Genomic DNA, 15,524 nt, shown 5'->3' on the forward strand with positions numbered 1-15,524 from the left:
ACTTGTTCGTACATGTTGAGCGGTACGTTTGAACTGGGTCTGGGGGGTATGGCAGCCTGGCACCAAGGTCTCGACCAATAGTAGAATGGAGACTATTATGGGATGTTCAGTAGGCTAGAATGGATATTCAATGCATATTGTACAAGGAATATACAAGGGATATCAGGGAATATTAGAGAATATACAAATACAATTAAATATATATATATAAATAAATATATATATTCGGTTTAATCTGGCCCTTCACAACACTAACAATAATAAATTGTATTTGTAATGCACACAAACACCTAAGTGCTAAATCTCGATCTCCTGACTTCTTGAACTTTGCCAGGTTCCAATATCTTGATTGGACTCATTCTTGGATGGCAAGATCTCCTACTGTACTGCTTTAGCCACCAACCTACAAACACAAACTTAAAGTCAACGTCAGCCATAAATAGGTGAGCTCTTTCCAGAACTACTCAGCAGAAACCTCTGTAATCATTTTAACAAACGTCTCAATGTATTGAGAAAATCCATGGGGCTCCATCAATCCTCTATCTTCTTAAAACATTGGAAAGGCAGGGGATGGAAAAGAAGGCAGAGAAAAGGAGAAGGGGCAAAGAAGAAAGCTTTGCAGCAGCAGACAAGGTTGCCAGGAAGGATGTTGAGAGCTTCCTTACAGTCCCTGAAGTTGAGCTCATTCCTGAAACTGACCCTGCAGCTTCAGCAAAGCTACGGAAAAATTATGATGAGATTCCAAACATCGCCCTTGCTAGTGTAAGGTATGGCATAGGTCTAAGGCCAACTGCAGCTATAGCAACTGCAGCTCTGATTGATGCAGGACTCATCTTAGAAGATGACACAAGTAAACTCTGGACTCATTTAAAAAACTGCTCAAAACCCACCTCTTCAACCTGGCCTTCAACCCCTAACTTTCTCACTTTATATGTATGTGTTGTGTCTGTCCACTATGTTTGTTGACTTGTTATCTCCCCCCCCCCCCCCTTATGTAAAGCGACCTTGGGTCCTCTGAAAGGCGCTATATAAAACGAAGTATTATTATTATTATTATTAAAGTGATTGATAAGAACAAGGTTAAGAGAGCACAAGAAAAGTTGATGCAAGAGCTGGGTGAAGAGTTTGAGGAGAAGTGCAGGGAGGAGGGGGGGATCTCCTGTATCCTCTTTGATGGGCGGATTGACATGACCAATGTGATGATGGAAGCTGGGGGCAGTGACCAATCTTTTCCTGCAAAGATCAAGGAAGAACACTATAGTGTTGCTAGTGAGCCTGGCAGCAACTATCTGTTTCACTTTACACCAGAGAAAGCAACTAAAGAGGAGTCCCATGCAGAGAAGATTGCTAAGGTCCTGTTTGCCTGGCTGAAAGAGAGAGGTTCTGATAAGACCTTGTGGGCCATTGGAGGAGACTCGACAAATGTCAACACTGGAGTGAAGGCAGGTGTAATGCGGAAGCTGGAGCTGCACCTGGGGAGAAAGCTGGTCTGGTTGGTGTGCAACCTGCACACTGGTGAACTTCCACTGCGCCGTCTCATTGTTGAAGTTGATGGGGCTACTCTGTCAGACAACAAATTGTCTGGGCCAATAGGACAGCTCCTTGATTCTGTTACAGACTTGGAGATCAATCCTAACTTCACCAGGATCTTTCTTGGCCCTCCGCTGATCAAGCTGCCTGAGAAGATCATTCAAGATCTCTCAACTGATCAACACTATGGCTATAAGCTGGTCTGTGCAATCAGGGATGGAGTGCTTTCTGCAAGGCTGGCTCTGCTGGAGATTGGACCGGTAAACCACAGCCGCTGGCTCACCACAGCAAACAGACTCCTCAGGCTCTGGGTGTCAAAGCATCAACTTAAAAGAAAGAACCTGAATAATCTACAATGCATTGTGGAATTCATCATTGGAGTGTATTATCCATGTTGGTTCAACATGAAGGTCAAGCACTCCTGGATCGAAGGGCCTAGGCACATCCTGTTTCAGCTGGACTGCCTCAAGTCTCAGAGGAAGGAGGTGCTGGATGTTGTGATGCCAACTGTGAGAAGATCTACTTGGTATGCCCACAGTGAAGCCATCCTCCAAACACTGCTGTGCTCTGAGGATCAAAAAGAGAGAATTGAGGGGGTGGAGAGAATCCTGGCCATCTGGGGAGAGGGGGATCCAGACACTCAGCTGGGAGACTCCTGTGTCAGGATCAGAAGAACACCTCACATCAATAGTGGCGCTTCCAGCATTGGTGGCTTAATCAGCTGGTCAGAAGATTTGTCAGAGCCACCTCTCACCATGCACCCTAAGCACCTCCGAGGTGAAGAACTTAATCAACACCCCCATGGAGGTTCTCGACTGGCCTTGCCACACACAAAGCATCGAGAGGGTTGTTAAAATGGTGACTGAGGCCTCTGCTAAGTACTTTTCACAAGAAAAAAGGGATGGAGGGATCAGGGCTCAGGAGACCAGCAGGAGGCTGATGTCCAAGAATGAATCCAAGCAGGACTTGTGCAACCTGATCAAATTTAAGAAGATAGAGGTTTGATGGAGCCCCATGGATTTTCTCAATACATTGAGACGTTTGTTAAAATGGTTACAGAGGTTTCTGCTGAGTAGTTCTGGAAAGAGCTCACCTATTTATGGCTGACGTTGACTTTAAGTTTGTGTTTGTAGGTTGGTGGCTAAAGCAGTACAGTAGGAGATCTTGCCATCCAAGAATGAGTCCAATCAAGATATTGGGACCTGGCAAAGTTCAAGAAGTCAGGAGATCGAGATTTAGCACTTAGGTGTTTGTGTGCATTACAAATACAATTTATTATTGTTAGTATTATTATTATTGATCTTTGGAGTTGTATCCAGTTATATACAGTTCGCTTGTTAATAAATTTGATGGCTTTGTCATTATAAATGATTTCCCATATATGTTTTATCTTTGCAATTTTGTAATACAATACCAATGGGTTCAAATGGTGAAATCAGCCATTTTGAAATCCAAAATTATGCAGGTTATATTTATCCTATCCCAAAAATTACCTCATATTTGAATTCCCCATTAAGAAACACATCATTTAGACACCTTGCATGTTAGGATTTCCTTCAGATTCATGTTGGCATCCATGTATGGCCAAGGGGTGAAAAATGGTAAAATCTGCCATTTTGAAATCCAAAATGATGTAGGTTAGAGTTATCCTATCCCAAAAATGAACTCATATTTGAATTCCCCATTAAGAAACACATCATTTAGACACCTTGCATGTTAGGATTTCCTTCAGATTCATGTTGGCATCCATGTATGGCCAAGGGGTGAAAAATGGTCAAATCGGCCATTTTGAAATCCAAAACAATGTAGGTAGGAGTTATCCGATTAGAAAAATAATCCCATATTTGAATTCCCCACAACAAAACACATATTTTAGACACCCCACTCGATTGATTTTCCAAAAAAAAAAAAGTATGGCCCGCCCTACGATCACGTGCTTCCTCCGACACACGTCCAGCCAATCAACCGCTTCTTTTCACCTGGCAGCGCGGATTCTCATTGAGAGGGCGTAGCGTGTGGAAGGATCACACTATCCCACTCAAGTCCTATCCGCGCTTAGCAGGCGCCCCGACCGAACTGTAGGAGTCGCTGTTTACAACGACCCGGACCCACCCCGCCAGCTTCTCCCACCCTCTAATACTGCCAATTGTATTAGTGTGAACGGCCAGCCAAGCTGGTGACAACCCCGGAGCTGTGAGCTGGATTCGAACAGGCGAATCTAGCCGCTCCGGGGTTTGGTGACGAACGCAATCTCCGTTACGCCACCTGACCGCCCTTATTGGTGTTATTTAAATTTAAACATGGCCCATTTCATGACTATTTTGTTGCGGGGGGGGGGGGGGGGGCAAAATATTTTCGGCCGCCAAAGGGGGGCCTGACAGAAAAAGTTTGAGAAGCACTGGGCTAACGGGAGAAGGGTTGTGGCTAACGATGAGGCCTTGGCCACCATTGGACTAAACAGCAGAAGAGACGATAGAATAATGAATTTTAGTGTTCCACCAAAGACTTTTTCAAGGACAATACGAAATGGGTAACATCTGAGGCTTTTGTTTATGTAATAAACAACGATTCCAAGAAAGGTACTACGCGGCCCAGTGTCGAATTCTTATGCTTACGGATTGCATTAAAGGAGGAATGACCACAATGTACAGCCAGTATGAGAGGATGTCGGAGAAATAAAACACAGCGCAGAGTCAACGGATAAAGAGGTGATAAGTGGCTGATTGTGGTTTTGATCGAAATCTAACAGGAGGAACATGGACCATTTCTGTTGTACATAGAGTACAGTGTCCATTATGACTTGTTGTTCCTCGTTATAAGAGAGGTTAGGTGCAGCTCCCTCCATGGAGATTGTCTCTAGGAATGTTTGAAGCCATAGTCCCTCTTTCAGCTGATTCCTTTCCTGCCTTATCTACCAGAGCTCTTCTCCATTGGCCTGGCAGCCTTCAAGAAGATCACCTTCAATATCGAGGAGGAGGCAGCCATGAAGGAAGACACGGGCATGCAGGATGTGTACTACACTGAGGTGAGTAGCCCAAGTACATGTCACCACTGACTCCACGTATAGACTCCAGGCTGGAGTCTGAAATTCCAAAGAATACAAGTCAAGTGTAAAAAAAAAATATATATATATATAATAATAATAAACTTTATTTGTATAACACAGAAGTTGCAGTTCAAAGTGCTTCACAAAAAATACAGGCATAAGCAAGCATGAAAAAGATAGAGATAAGGTAAATCACAGTGTTTCACATTAGGATCTAGCATCCCAATAGGCCTTTCTGTTTACAGTTTCATTCAGTAATACAAATAATAAAAATAGAATAGAAAGTGCAGTTGGATTCAGTTTAAAAATAGGCAAAAGATTATAAAATAGAACGGACATACAACAGGGTATTTAACATACAACAGAGCAGTGCATCAGTAAGAAGTAAAAAGTGCGATAAAATAGTTCAATTTGCTCTTAAAATTATAGTGCATAGAACCGACACATGAATTTGATAGGAAGTGTAGGTAGGGTAAGAATAGTGCAGGTAAAGTACAATTTGTGTCAGGATATCCCTGATGTTTCATTTAAATGCCTGAGCAAAGAGTTTTAAGCTGTCTTTTGAAGATGTCTAGCGAGTTGGCTTCCCTGATGTTTTGGGGTAGTTTGTTGCATAGTTTTGCGGCATAGTTGATAAAGGCTGCATTACCGATCCTCTTTTGACTGTTTCTGGGAGCCTCTAGTAGTCCAGCAGCTGATGATCGCAGTGTTCTTGCTGGCCTGTAATTTATTAGAGTGTTGGCGATGTAGCTAGGTCCCTGTCCATTTAGAGCTTTGTATGTAAGGAGAAGGACCTTGAAGTCAATTCTAAATGTTACAGGAAGCCAGTGTAGAGCAGCTAAGACTGGACTAATGTGCTCTCTCCTTTTGGTTCTAGTAAGCAGTCGGGCTGCAGAGTTTTGGATTAGCTGAAGCCTCTCTGTGGTTTTCTTAGGGAGACCTGTAAAAAGTGCATTACAGTAGTCTAACCGGCTAGATACAGTATGAATGCATGAATTAGCTTCTCAGCATAATTTTGATTAATAAATGGTCGTACTTTTGCTATATTTCTGAGATGGAAGAATGATGTTTTGGTCACTTTGTTAATATGAGAATTGAAGTTCAGTTCTGAATCTATGATAACCCCGAGACTTGTGACCTCAGATTTGATCCAAGGGGTTAGTCCTCCCAGGTTCTTTATTAACTCATTCTGTGCCATCGCTTAATGCGTGAGAGGGCGCTAGAACGCCACCGCTTTAATCAATGCGAGATTTGCGAGTGCTTAAAATATATCTTAAATGATAGCTATGGGTCTAATACACCCGTCGATTATCAATGAGTTGCTTCCAGTCAACATGTACAAAACGGATAGTTTTTTCATCGGTACATTTCCGTTTTATAGCGTTTTGAATATGAGTATAGTTTTGGTGATTCTTAGTAATTCCAGGAAAAGACGCGATAATAGCCCTTTAGTGGAATACACTAAACACATTGTCATTTTTCGCCTGATTATCGAATCTTCCTGAAATCAACGCTAGATCATCATTATTATCCTTCCTCATGCAAGAATGAAAAGAGCCCTGGACCGCGGGGCTCCCCCGCCACCTCCTCCCACCCAACGGCACACAGCCACACACACACACACACAGAGACAGCTTCGATCAGGGTAGAAAGACATATCAGATCAACGCAAGCTTTTATATATAGTGTTCTTCCCTGGTATCTGATGTAATGCAAAAGAAATAATCCAATTATCTGATCGCCATTCCAAATACTGCTCGTGGAGGTCCGTCCCACGGTCGTTGTTGAGGCCTACCTCGTCTGAGTATTTAAACCCTGCCCGCCCGCACGGCGGTATTTGCCCTTTTGCGAGCTCAGACCCATTCCCGATGATAACATCAGGCTGGATGGATGAAAATGAATGGCTATCGCTAATAAAAGAAATAACGATTAAAACCCGACTATACTCGTGATTGGCGCTGAACGGTCGGCGAGTTAACCCGACTATCATCAGGTCTGGCGTTGAATGAGTTAACGTTTCTTTTTTTGTTTTGGGGCCGATAATTAGAATTTCAGTTTTGTTCTCGTTTAGTTTCAGGAAGTTCTTACTCATCCATTTATTTATTGCCAGTAAGCAGTCTGTAATGGAGCTGATAGCTGTATCATTTGGTTCAGCAGATATGTACAGTTGTGTATCATCCACATAGCTATGGAAACCTACATTATGTTCTCTGATGATATCACCCAGAGGTAACATGTAAAGGGAGAATAGTAAAGGACCTAAGCAACTCCCTTGTGCAACTCCATAGTTGTTGTCGTATATATCAGACATGTGCTCTCCTAGTTTAACATAGAATTTCCTCCCTTTGATGTATGTTTTAAACCAGCTTAGCACATACTGTAGTGTGAGAAACCGACAAGGTTTTCAAGATGATTGATTAGAATATCGTGATCGATTGTATCGAATGCTGCACTGAGATCTAGCAGGACAAGGATGCAGATCTTATTCTCATCAGAGTTTAGTCTGAGGTCACTGATTATTTTGGTGAGGGCAGTTTCAGTGCTATGATATTTTCTGAATCCCGATTGAAATTATTCTAAGATGTTGTTTTCTTCGAGAAAGGAATTAATTTGACCCAAGTTAGTTTTTTTAGTAATGGCTTTACAACTGCTGTTTTAAAGGCATCTGGGAAAATACCAGTTCTAAGGGAAGTGTTGAGGATATCTAGCACAGGGCTTGAGACACTATTAAACACCCATTTGAAGAAAGCTGTAGGTATAGGATCAATGTCTGAGGTGGAGGAGTTACACTCTGAGACAGTTTTGCAGAGTTCATCTAATGTGATGCATGTGAATCTTTTCATGGTTACATTGCGTGGTTTGCCATAATCAGCTTTATTTCCATCATGAGTAATGCTGGCCCTGATCAAGGTTATTTTGTTGTTAAAGAATAGTGAAAGTTCTTCACACTTAACCGTTGATGACTGAGGAGGTGTAGGGGCAGTGTTGAGTAGTAGATTAATAGTGGAAAAAAGGATTCTGGAGTTTCTAGCGTTTTCTGTAATGATTTTAGAGAAGTAGTCTTTCTTTGCTCAGCAGACGGTTTTATTATAGGCAGTTAAAGCATATTTGTATATCAAAGTAGATAGTGCTTTTTGTTTTTCTCCATTTTCTCTCAGCTGCACAACATTTCCTTTTTTCTTTGTTGACAGCATTATAGTTAAACCAGGGGGAGGCTCTTTTTCGTTTTTAGTGGGGCGACATAATTTAATACAGATGACAATGCATCATTGAGATTTTCTACCATTTCATTTAGAGAGCTGTCATGATTGTGTGGTTCATGTAGTCTGATAAGTAGTCTGATTCATTAATGAACTTTGATAAATATATATATATTTTATATATATATTTTTAGTGGACCTGGTTTTGGATTATTTAAATGTCTTTGGAATCATTTAAAGTAATAATAATAATAATAATCACTAGACAATTCCGCGCGGGGGAAATTGTGAAAGTGTGGGTGACGCCTGTGCACCGCCGGCCAACGGGGGAGAGGGTCTCTCGCGAGTCTCTATGACAAACGGTTCAAAGGATACAAAAAGGGGGCGCGGCCTAAGGATCGGGGGAGTGGTCAACATAGACCAATCAAAGAGGATATCCCTACTGAGTGCAATGACACAACCCGCAACACTATTACACAATATTACACTATTACACACTATTACACACTATTACACACTATTACACACTATTACACTATTACACACTATTACACTATTACACACTATTACACACTATTACACTATTACACACTATTACACTATTACACTATTACACACTATAACACTATTACACTATTACACACTATTACACTATTACACTATTACACACTATTACACTATTACACACTATTACACACTATTACACACTATTACACTATTACACACTATTACACTATTACACACTATTTTTCCGGTTTTCGGACTTTTCCGAGTTTTTGAACTTTTTCGGATTTTTGATGTCTCCGAGTATTCGGATTTTTCAGAGTTTTTGGGTTTTCGGACTTTTCCGAGTTTTTGAACTTTTTCGGATTTTTGATGTTTCCGAGTTTTCGGAATTTTCCGAGTTTTTGCATTTTTCCGGGTTTTCGGGTTTTCGGACTTTTCCGAATTTTTGAACTTTTTCGGATTTTTGATGTTTCCGAGTTTTCGGATTTTTCCGAGTTTTTGGATTTTTCCGAGTTTTCGGGTTTTCGGACGTTTCCGAGTTTTTGAACTTTTTCGGATTTTTGATGTTTCCGAGTTTTCGGATTTTTCCGAGTTTTTGAACTTTTTCGGATTTTTGATGTTTCCGAGTTTTCGGAATTTTCCGAGTTTTTGGATTTTTCCGAGTTTTCGGACTTTTCCGAGTTTTTGAACTTTTTCGGATTTTTGATGTTTCCGAGTTTTCGGATTTTTCGGATTTTCCCGAGTTTTCGGGTTTTGGGATTTTTCCGAGTTTTTGAACTTTTGCGGATTTTTGATGTTTCCGAGTTTTCGGATTTTTCCGAGTTTTCGGGTTTTGGGATTTTTCCGAGTTTTTGAACTTTTTCGGATTTTAGATTTTTCCGAGTTTTGGGATTTTTCCGAGTTTTCGGATTTTTCCGAGTTTTCGGGTTTTGGGATTTTTCCGAGTTTTTGAACTTTTTCGGATTTTAGATTTTTCCGAGTTTTGGGATTTTTTCGAGTTTTCGGATTTTTCCGATCAACATCGACCAATGGCACAATCCGCAAGTCTCTACGACAAACGGTTCAAGAGATACACTGAGGGGGTGTGGCCTAAGGGGGCGTGGTCTAAGGATCGGGGGAGTGGTCAACATCGACCAATGAAAGGTGGTCAACATCGACCAATGGCACAATCCCCAAGTCTCTACGACAAACGGTTCAAGAGATACACTGAGGGGGTGTGGCCTAAGGGGGCGCGGCCTAAGGATCGGGGGAGTGGTCAACATCGACCAATGAAAGGTGGTCAACAGGGGGAGTGGTCAACATCGACCAATGAAAGGTGGTCAACATCGACTAATGGCACAATCCGCAAGTCTCTACGACAAACGGTTCAAGAGATACACTGAGGGGGTGTGGCCTAAGGGGGCGCGGCCTAAGGATCGGGGGAGTGGTCAACATCGACCAATGAAAGGTGGTCAACAGGGGGAGTGGTCAACATCGACCAATGAAAGGTGGTCAACATCGACTAATGGCACAATCCGCAAGTCTCTACGACAAACGGTTCAAGAGATACACTGAGGGGGTGTGGCCTAAGGGGGCGTGGTCTAAGGATCGGGGGAGTGGTCAACATCGACCAATGAAAGGGGGTCAACATGGACCAATGAAAAATGAAAGAGGATATCCCTACTGAGTACAATGACACAACCCACAAGACAGAGGGCGCTGTCAGCAATTCAGTACTGCAACACAGTGATGGCCAATGATGGGTTAAGTGGATGATGTCATTGGCAGCTCAGCCACGAGCCACACAGCTGAACCAATCATGAGTGAGCCATGAGCCACACAGGTGAAGCAATCACTATGACTTGCATATTTTCTATCTAATGCATTTCTATGGAGGCAGATGCATGACTGCATTGTCACATTGATTAAAAGAAAACTATAAGAGATGAAGCGTTGTGACGCGCACATGAGCACTACAACGAGTAGGCGAAGGGTTGTGCGCGATATTGTGACATTCGTGCGATATTGTGGCACTCCTTCGGCGATCGGAACAGAAGGCTAAAAAATAGTGTGAAAAATGTGATTTCTAGAGTGCGATTGCATGGCGGTCAATGGGGAGGAGAACCTTCAAACAAATGGTCGTCAGTTGAGATAGAAATGTCCAATTCCATTTATTTTTCTTTTGTGAGCGGGTTGACAGCCGTGTCATCGTTTTGATGTGTTTGTTTTATTTCTACGTCCAAAATTGAGATCACACTCGCAATTCACCCAAGGTAGGGGGAAAAAGATTATTTCAGCTGCTACACTCTAAAATGCAATGCATTCCCAATGGGACCGAAATTTTACCGTTTAAAGTCGATTCGTAGCCAGACGGTGCGGTGAAACTTTTACGGGTTCGAGACCGGTGTTGCCATAGGCAAGCCGCTCGTTTTGATACCTTTCACGTGTATGGGGCGCGAACGCTTACGTGTTGCAAAGTGTTTGCAAAATCGGTGGAATAAAGAAAGAATAAATAAAAAGAGTATGGATATGTATAGTGTGGGTGGCAACCTGGCTTCGCCAGGTCACCCACACTAATAATAGTAATAATGTTATTATTCATGAAAGATTTGTTCTAGCGTTGGTATCGGTTTGGTATCGGTATCATGAGATATCCAATTTCAGGTATCGGAACGGATCCGTATCGGAACTGAAAAAGGGGGATTGGTTTATCTGCACTTGAGCTGAAATGAGCTTGAAGTGATGCCTGCTAGTCTGCAGGGAGATGCAGAGCGTGATGGAGAGGACGAAAGGGGCCCACAACAAACTCACGCTTGTGTTACTGTAATACCCTGCACACATGCTGCACCGCGCAAACAAAAAGGGATTCCGGATTTGGCCTTTAAGTTTAATTTGTATAGTTATTTATATAGTTCCTGTCTCCGGCGGTCTCGTAGTGGTGACCGGAGTGTTGAACGTCCTGTGATTAAGACGGGGAGGACGCGACCCTCTTTGCGCCGCCCCTGTGCCTCAAATAGATTCGCTATCAGCTCTATCTTTAATCTTTCAAAATGTTCAGTTGCTATCGCTATCAGCTCTATCTTAAATTTTTCAAAATGTTCAGTTGCTATTGCATGCACTCATCTGTGTTTCACTACACACATGCATGCTTACCAACTGTTATATTTCATACTTGCATCGCGTCCCGCTCTTAAGCCATACCGAGATATACCTCATCTCATGTACCTATTGTACTCCATCAACGAATAAAACCAAAATACACCCCTCACCTGCCAGGCCCCGCCCCTAGTGGCGTGCTACTTAGTACTGGGCATGGCCACCACTCACTCTTCCTCTATTTTCGTTTCCATCATAGCGGATGCAAGACGCCCTATGCAACTAGTTGATTTGAAAAGTTTAGATAATATTGAATACTTACGGAGATTTGCTTACCCCTGGAATCTTCGGGGTATGTTCCAACGACACGTCGGGTCTATTCTGATGTTCCCTCGTCTTGTGGCAGCAGATCGAGGAACAGCGTGCAAGGTTGGCTATCGAGCCGGCTCGCACACAGGTGAGCCCTGTGTCATCAGGCATTGATGCTAGTGTTAGTAATGCTGGGTTGTTGTTACACAACCATGTTGTGTGTCGGCGCCAGGGGCGGGATGGTTTGGTGAACGTTCCACTGAAGTGGACGGGTTCCAAGCGATCCTGGAGCGTGCTGCTAAACACTAATGCTAACGCTAAATGCTAATGCTAAATGCTAACACTACTGCTGTAATGCTGGGCACTGTTCTAATGTTCCCCACCGTGGGATGTTGCCGCTTTTCCCTCCTCTTAAACCGGTTCATTGATGAAGGTCAGTCGGTAGCTAATGTGGGGGGTTTTGCTGAGTCCTATTTTTCCCTTTTACGGGTAAATGGGTTGACAACAGGGTGCAGGGCGGGTGTGCCGTGGCTAGGTAGCCTAGCCAGGTAGCATCGATCCTGTGCCTCGGCGGGGCTGGACGGTGTCCCACCCGGAAGCCGATGCTTGAGAGCGAGTCGGCCCAGCGGGTGGCAGTAGAGCTATACTGCTGCAGGATGGAATTTAGCGGCGGCCAGTGTTGTGGCTCAGCTGACTGTTTTCTGTCCACATTAGCGTCGAACGCTATGCTATAGTGGGGCTACTGTTTTTGTTCTGTCTCTCTGCTACGGGAAGGTCTGTCTATACTACGTCTTCCCTCCTCTCAACCATTCATGCTGACGGTCAATCGGTGTCTACTGGGGGAGTAGTGCGGGGGGGGCTTGTTTACCTTCATGGGTAAATGGGCTGAGGTCTAGGGCTGGTGTGCTGTTGTGAATATTCTGAATGAATGCGGGACTGGTTCTCTCTGGTCCGCCTCCCCTTAACGTTGTGTACATGGGCTTGCCCATTCTACAGTATGTTCGTTCATTTATTCATTAACCCCTTCATGGTGCACACCACAGTGGAGGTTGCTGTTTACAACCACCACTGGTGCTCCGTGTTAGCATCAGTCCTTTGCTTTTGACATGTTGAATCAGTGCCCCGCCCGGCCGACGCCATGAGGTGGGTCGGCCCGGCGAGTGGCTGGTGGGCTGCTAAAGCCTATACCGCCACGGTATGGAATTGGCAGCGATTAGAACTGTGTTCGAATTGCTGTTTTTTTCGATCAACAAATTGTGTCTGGTGGCGGGGCCTTGAGGGCCAGCCGACGTCGACACATTGCGCGAGGTTGTTGACGTTATTAGCTTTGACCCAGCTGCAAGCTATAACCGCTCAGGGTTCCCCTCTCCGCAGGGGATTTTGGTCTTCCGCTGGAGCGCGGGCGGTATTTGTCCTAGGCCCCACACCGCCTCACACCGCCTCACACCGCGCAGCCAGAAGAAGAGAGAGCACGGCCTCGTCAGCGGCGATGACGAGGCCCTCGATAGGCGGCCATGTTTTCCCCCGCCAGAGGTATCCTGGGCGTTGAATCGACAGGTGTCCACAACAGCGTTTCCGTTAGCCGGTAATTACCGGTATTTGACCGGCAAAATCTGTTGAAGTCCGACATATTTAATCTCTCCGGTCTTAATGTCCGGTGAAAATAATTCCCTGAGTCTAAGCACAATTTGATTATTTGAATTGTATTAAAATAGGCTAAAATTAAATAGCCTATGCGATGAACGAAACAATCATTACATTTGTTTCATCGTTGCTTCTAATAATGACAACGACGTTGTCAGCGAGAGCTTAGTGCTGGGTGTGCAAACTTTTGTGAAGCTGCAGAGCCGGAGCAGCAGCAGCACAATGCAGTACTCCAGCAGTACTCCAATTCAGCCATTTTCAATTCAATGTTGGGTGGGGGGCGCTGCTGTGCGGTCCCCAGAAAAGAGCCAATAACGGCTGAATCTGCTGCTCTGCATCGACATACTCTCGCAAATAAGTCATTGGGAGGTGGAGAGAGAGAGAGTCGTCACGCAAACCCATGATAATGTTGCCGTCTCTCTCTGCCAAATTTCTCAGTTCTTCGCTTGATATAATTAATACAAATGTCCAATATAACGGAATTCGTTAGCTCATAAAAATGTGATTATAACAGACTGTTGTTTATTAATGTCGGGCGACTGCCCACAGACACCTATTTGATTTAAAGTCGGCAGCAGCACGAGTCTCTGGACTTATTTTATTTGGAATATAATGACTTTATACGCAAAAGTAGCCTAGTTTTAAGTACAAATATTATAAATCTACATGCCTTGATGATGTCATTCTTTTGTTTTGTTGTCATTCTTTTGCCTATCAATTGTTTTTAAGCTCAATAAACTCGGACCGGAATTTCTCTCATTTGACCGGTAGATTGAAATCTACCGGACACTGAGGCCGGCAACAATTTTTTCTAACGGAAACCCTGGTCCACAAGGCCGACAGCCTTGGCGGCCGAGGGATCGGCCATGTTGGATGGGCTCGGCTTGGAATATACAAGCCGTCGCCGTCCTGCCGCGAGCAGCCCGCTCTCCGATCACTCCCCCCCCCAACACCAGCGGAAAAAGGGGGCTCTGATTGTTTCCTTTGGCTGCGGGCCGCGTGCCTTCGTTGAAGCGCGGGCGGCCCCACTTTTCGCTTCTCATGGGGACAGGGGCTGACACCCAGTTGATGGCTGAGCCTGGGTCTGTCCGTGAGAATGTTGTGCTGTCAAGCGGCTCCCACACCATAAGCTGTGTTGGTTGAGCCTGGTGTTACGTCTGTCAACTATAGGTGTTGTCAGCAGGGGGGCTCGAAACCTTTTGAGGCACACAGTGCGGGCTTCCCCGGCCTCGCCTTCGCCAGGCCAGGTATCATGTTGGTGCCTCCCACTCCCGCGAGATCGGCAGTGGTCTGAAAAGAAGAGGTGCGCGTGATTTAGGTGGTAGTAATATCACTGCAGGGCTACGGTGTGTAAGAACCCATGGGGTCCTCACGCCTTGCATGTCCGGCTGCAGAACAACTCCTCAGCATGTTCTGGAGGGGTGTTCAGTGGGGGGGCTTTTGTCACCTAGATTGATGTCAGCTTCCCCCGTATCAAACCGGCCCTTTCTGTCGGGGTCCCCCCTTGGGTGCGATTGCCTCGTGGGTAGTGTCAGGTTCCGACCCGACTCCACGGAACGCTCTGCTCGCACGGGTCCAGGGTTGGCTACGCACAGCGGGTGGGACCGGGCCGCCTATCTACAGTTCTTTGCGGACCTGCGCCACATGGCGGCGGGTGCGTTGGGAGTGTCATCACATATGGCTACGGCAGTACCATATGTCGAGGTGGATGGAGAGAACGCTGAGGTGGGGACTTGTATTACACAACCCCACCCGTTTTCGGGTTTGGTACAGACCCTATTGTCAGGGTCACCAGCAGTGACAGCTCTGGTCGACGAGATCTGATCTCTGTGGACGAAGCAAGCCATCGTCGTGGCGTTTTCCTCCCGGTGTTCTCTGGTGCCTGAGAAATCGGGAGGGGGGGGGGGTGTCAGACCCATGTTGGACCATGGGAAGGTTCGGTATTTTTTGGATCGTCTCCTACCTGTTGAACACTGTCAGGTGGGGGTCTGGTTCTCCTCCATAGACCTGTAGGATGCGTGTTCGCATTCCCGATCTTCCGTCCTAGGGCTTACCTACGCTTCCTTACAGGGTTAGCGTATGGGTACCAGGGGCTGCCGTTCGGCTTTTCTCTGGCTCCCCGCATCTTCACCAAGTGCGTGGAGGCCGCACTGGGGCCTCTGCGTCGCAGGGGTTACGAAGTGTATTCTGCCCTGCCGACGTTCTGGTCCTTG

At 45.0% G+C, this 15,524-nt stretch overlaps 1 protein-coding gene across 3 annotated transcripts in view; it reads left to right on the plus strand.

The window, feature by feature from the left end:
• dock11 (dedicator of cytokinesis 11) overlaps nucleotides 1–15,524 on the plus strand; it is a 328,275-nt gene that overhangs the window by 275,605 nt on the left and 37,146 nt on the right. For all 3 annotated transcript variants that reach the window (XM_084319393.1, XM_084319394.1, XM_084319395.1), the window contains one exon: nucleotides 4,449–4,555. In XM_084319393.1, coding sequence (XP_084175519.1) covers nucleotides 4,449–4,555 — 107 coding nt within the window. The remainder of the gene's footprint in view (nucleotides 1–4,448; nucleotides 4,556–15,524) is intronic.

The sequence above is a fragment of the Notolepis coatsorum genome (assembly GCF_963971535.1).
Source record: "Notolepis coatsorum genome assembly, chromosome: 1".
Lineage (NCBI taxonomy): Eukaryota > Metazoa > Chordata > Actinopteri > Aulopiformes > Paralepididae > Notolepis > Notolepis coatsorum.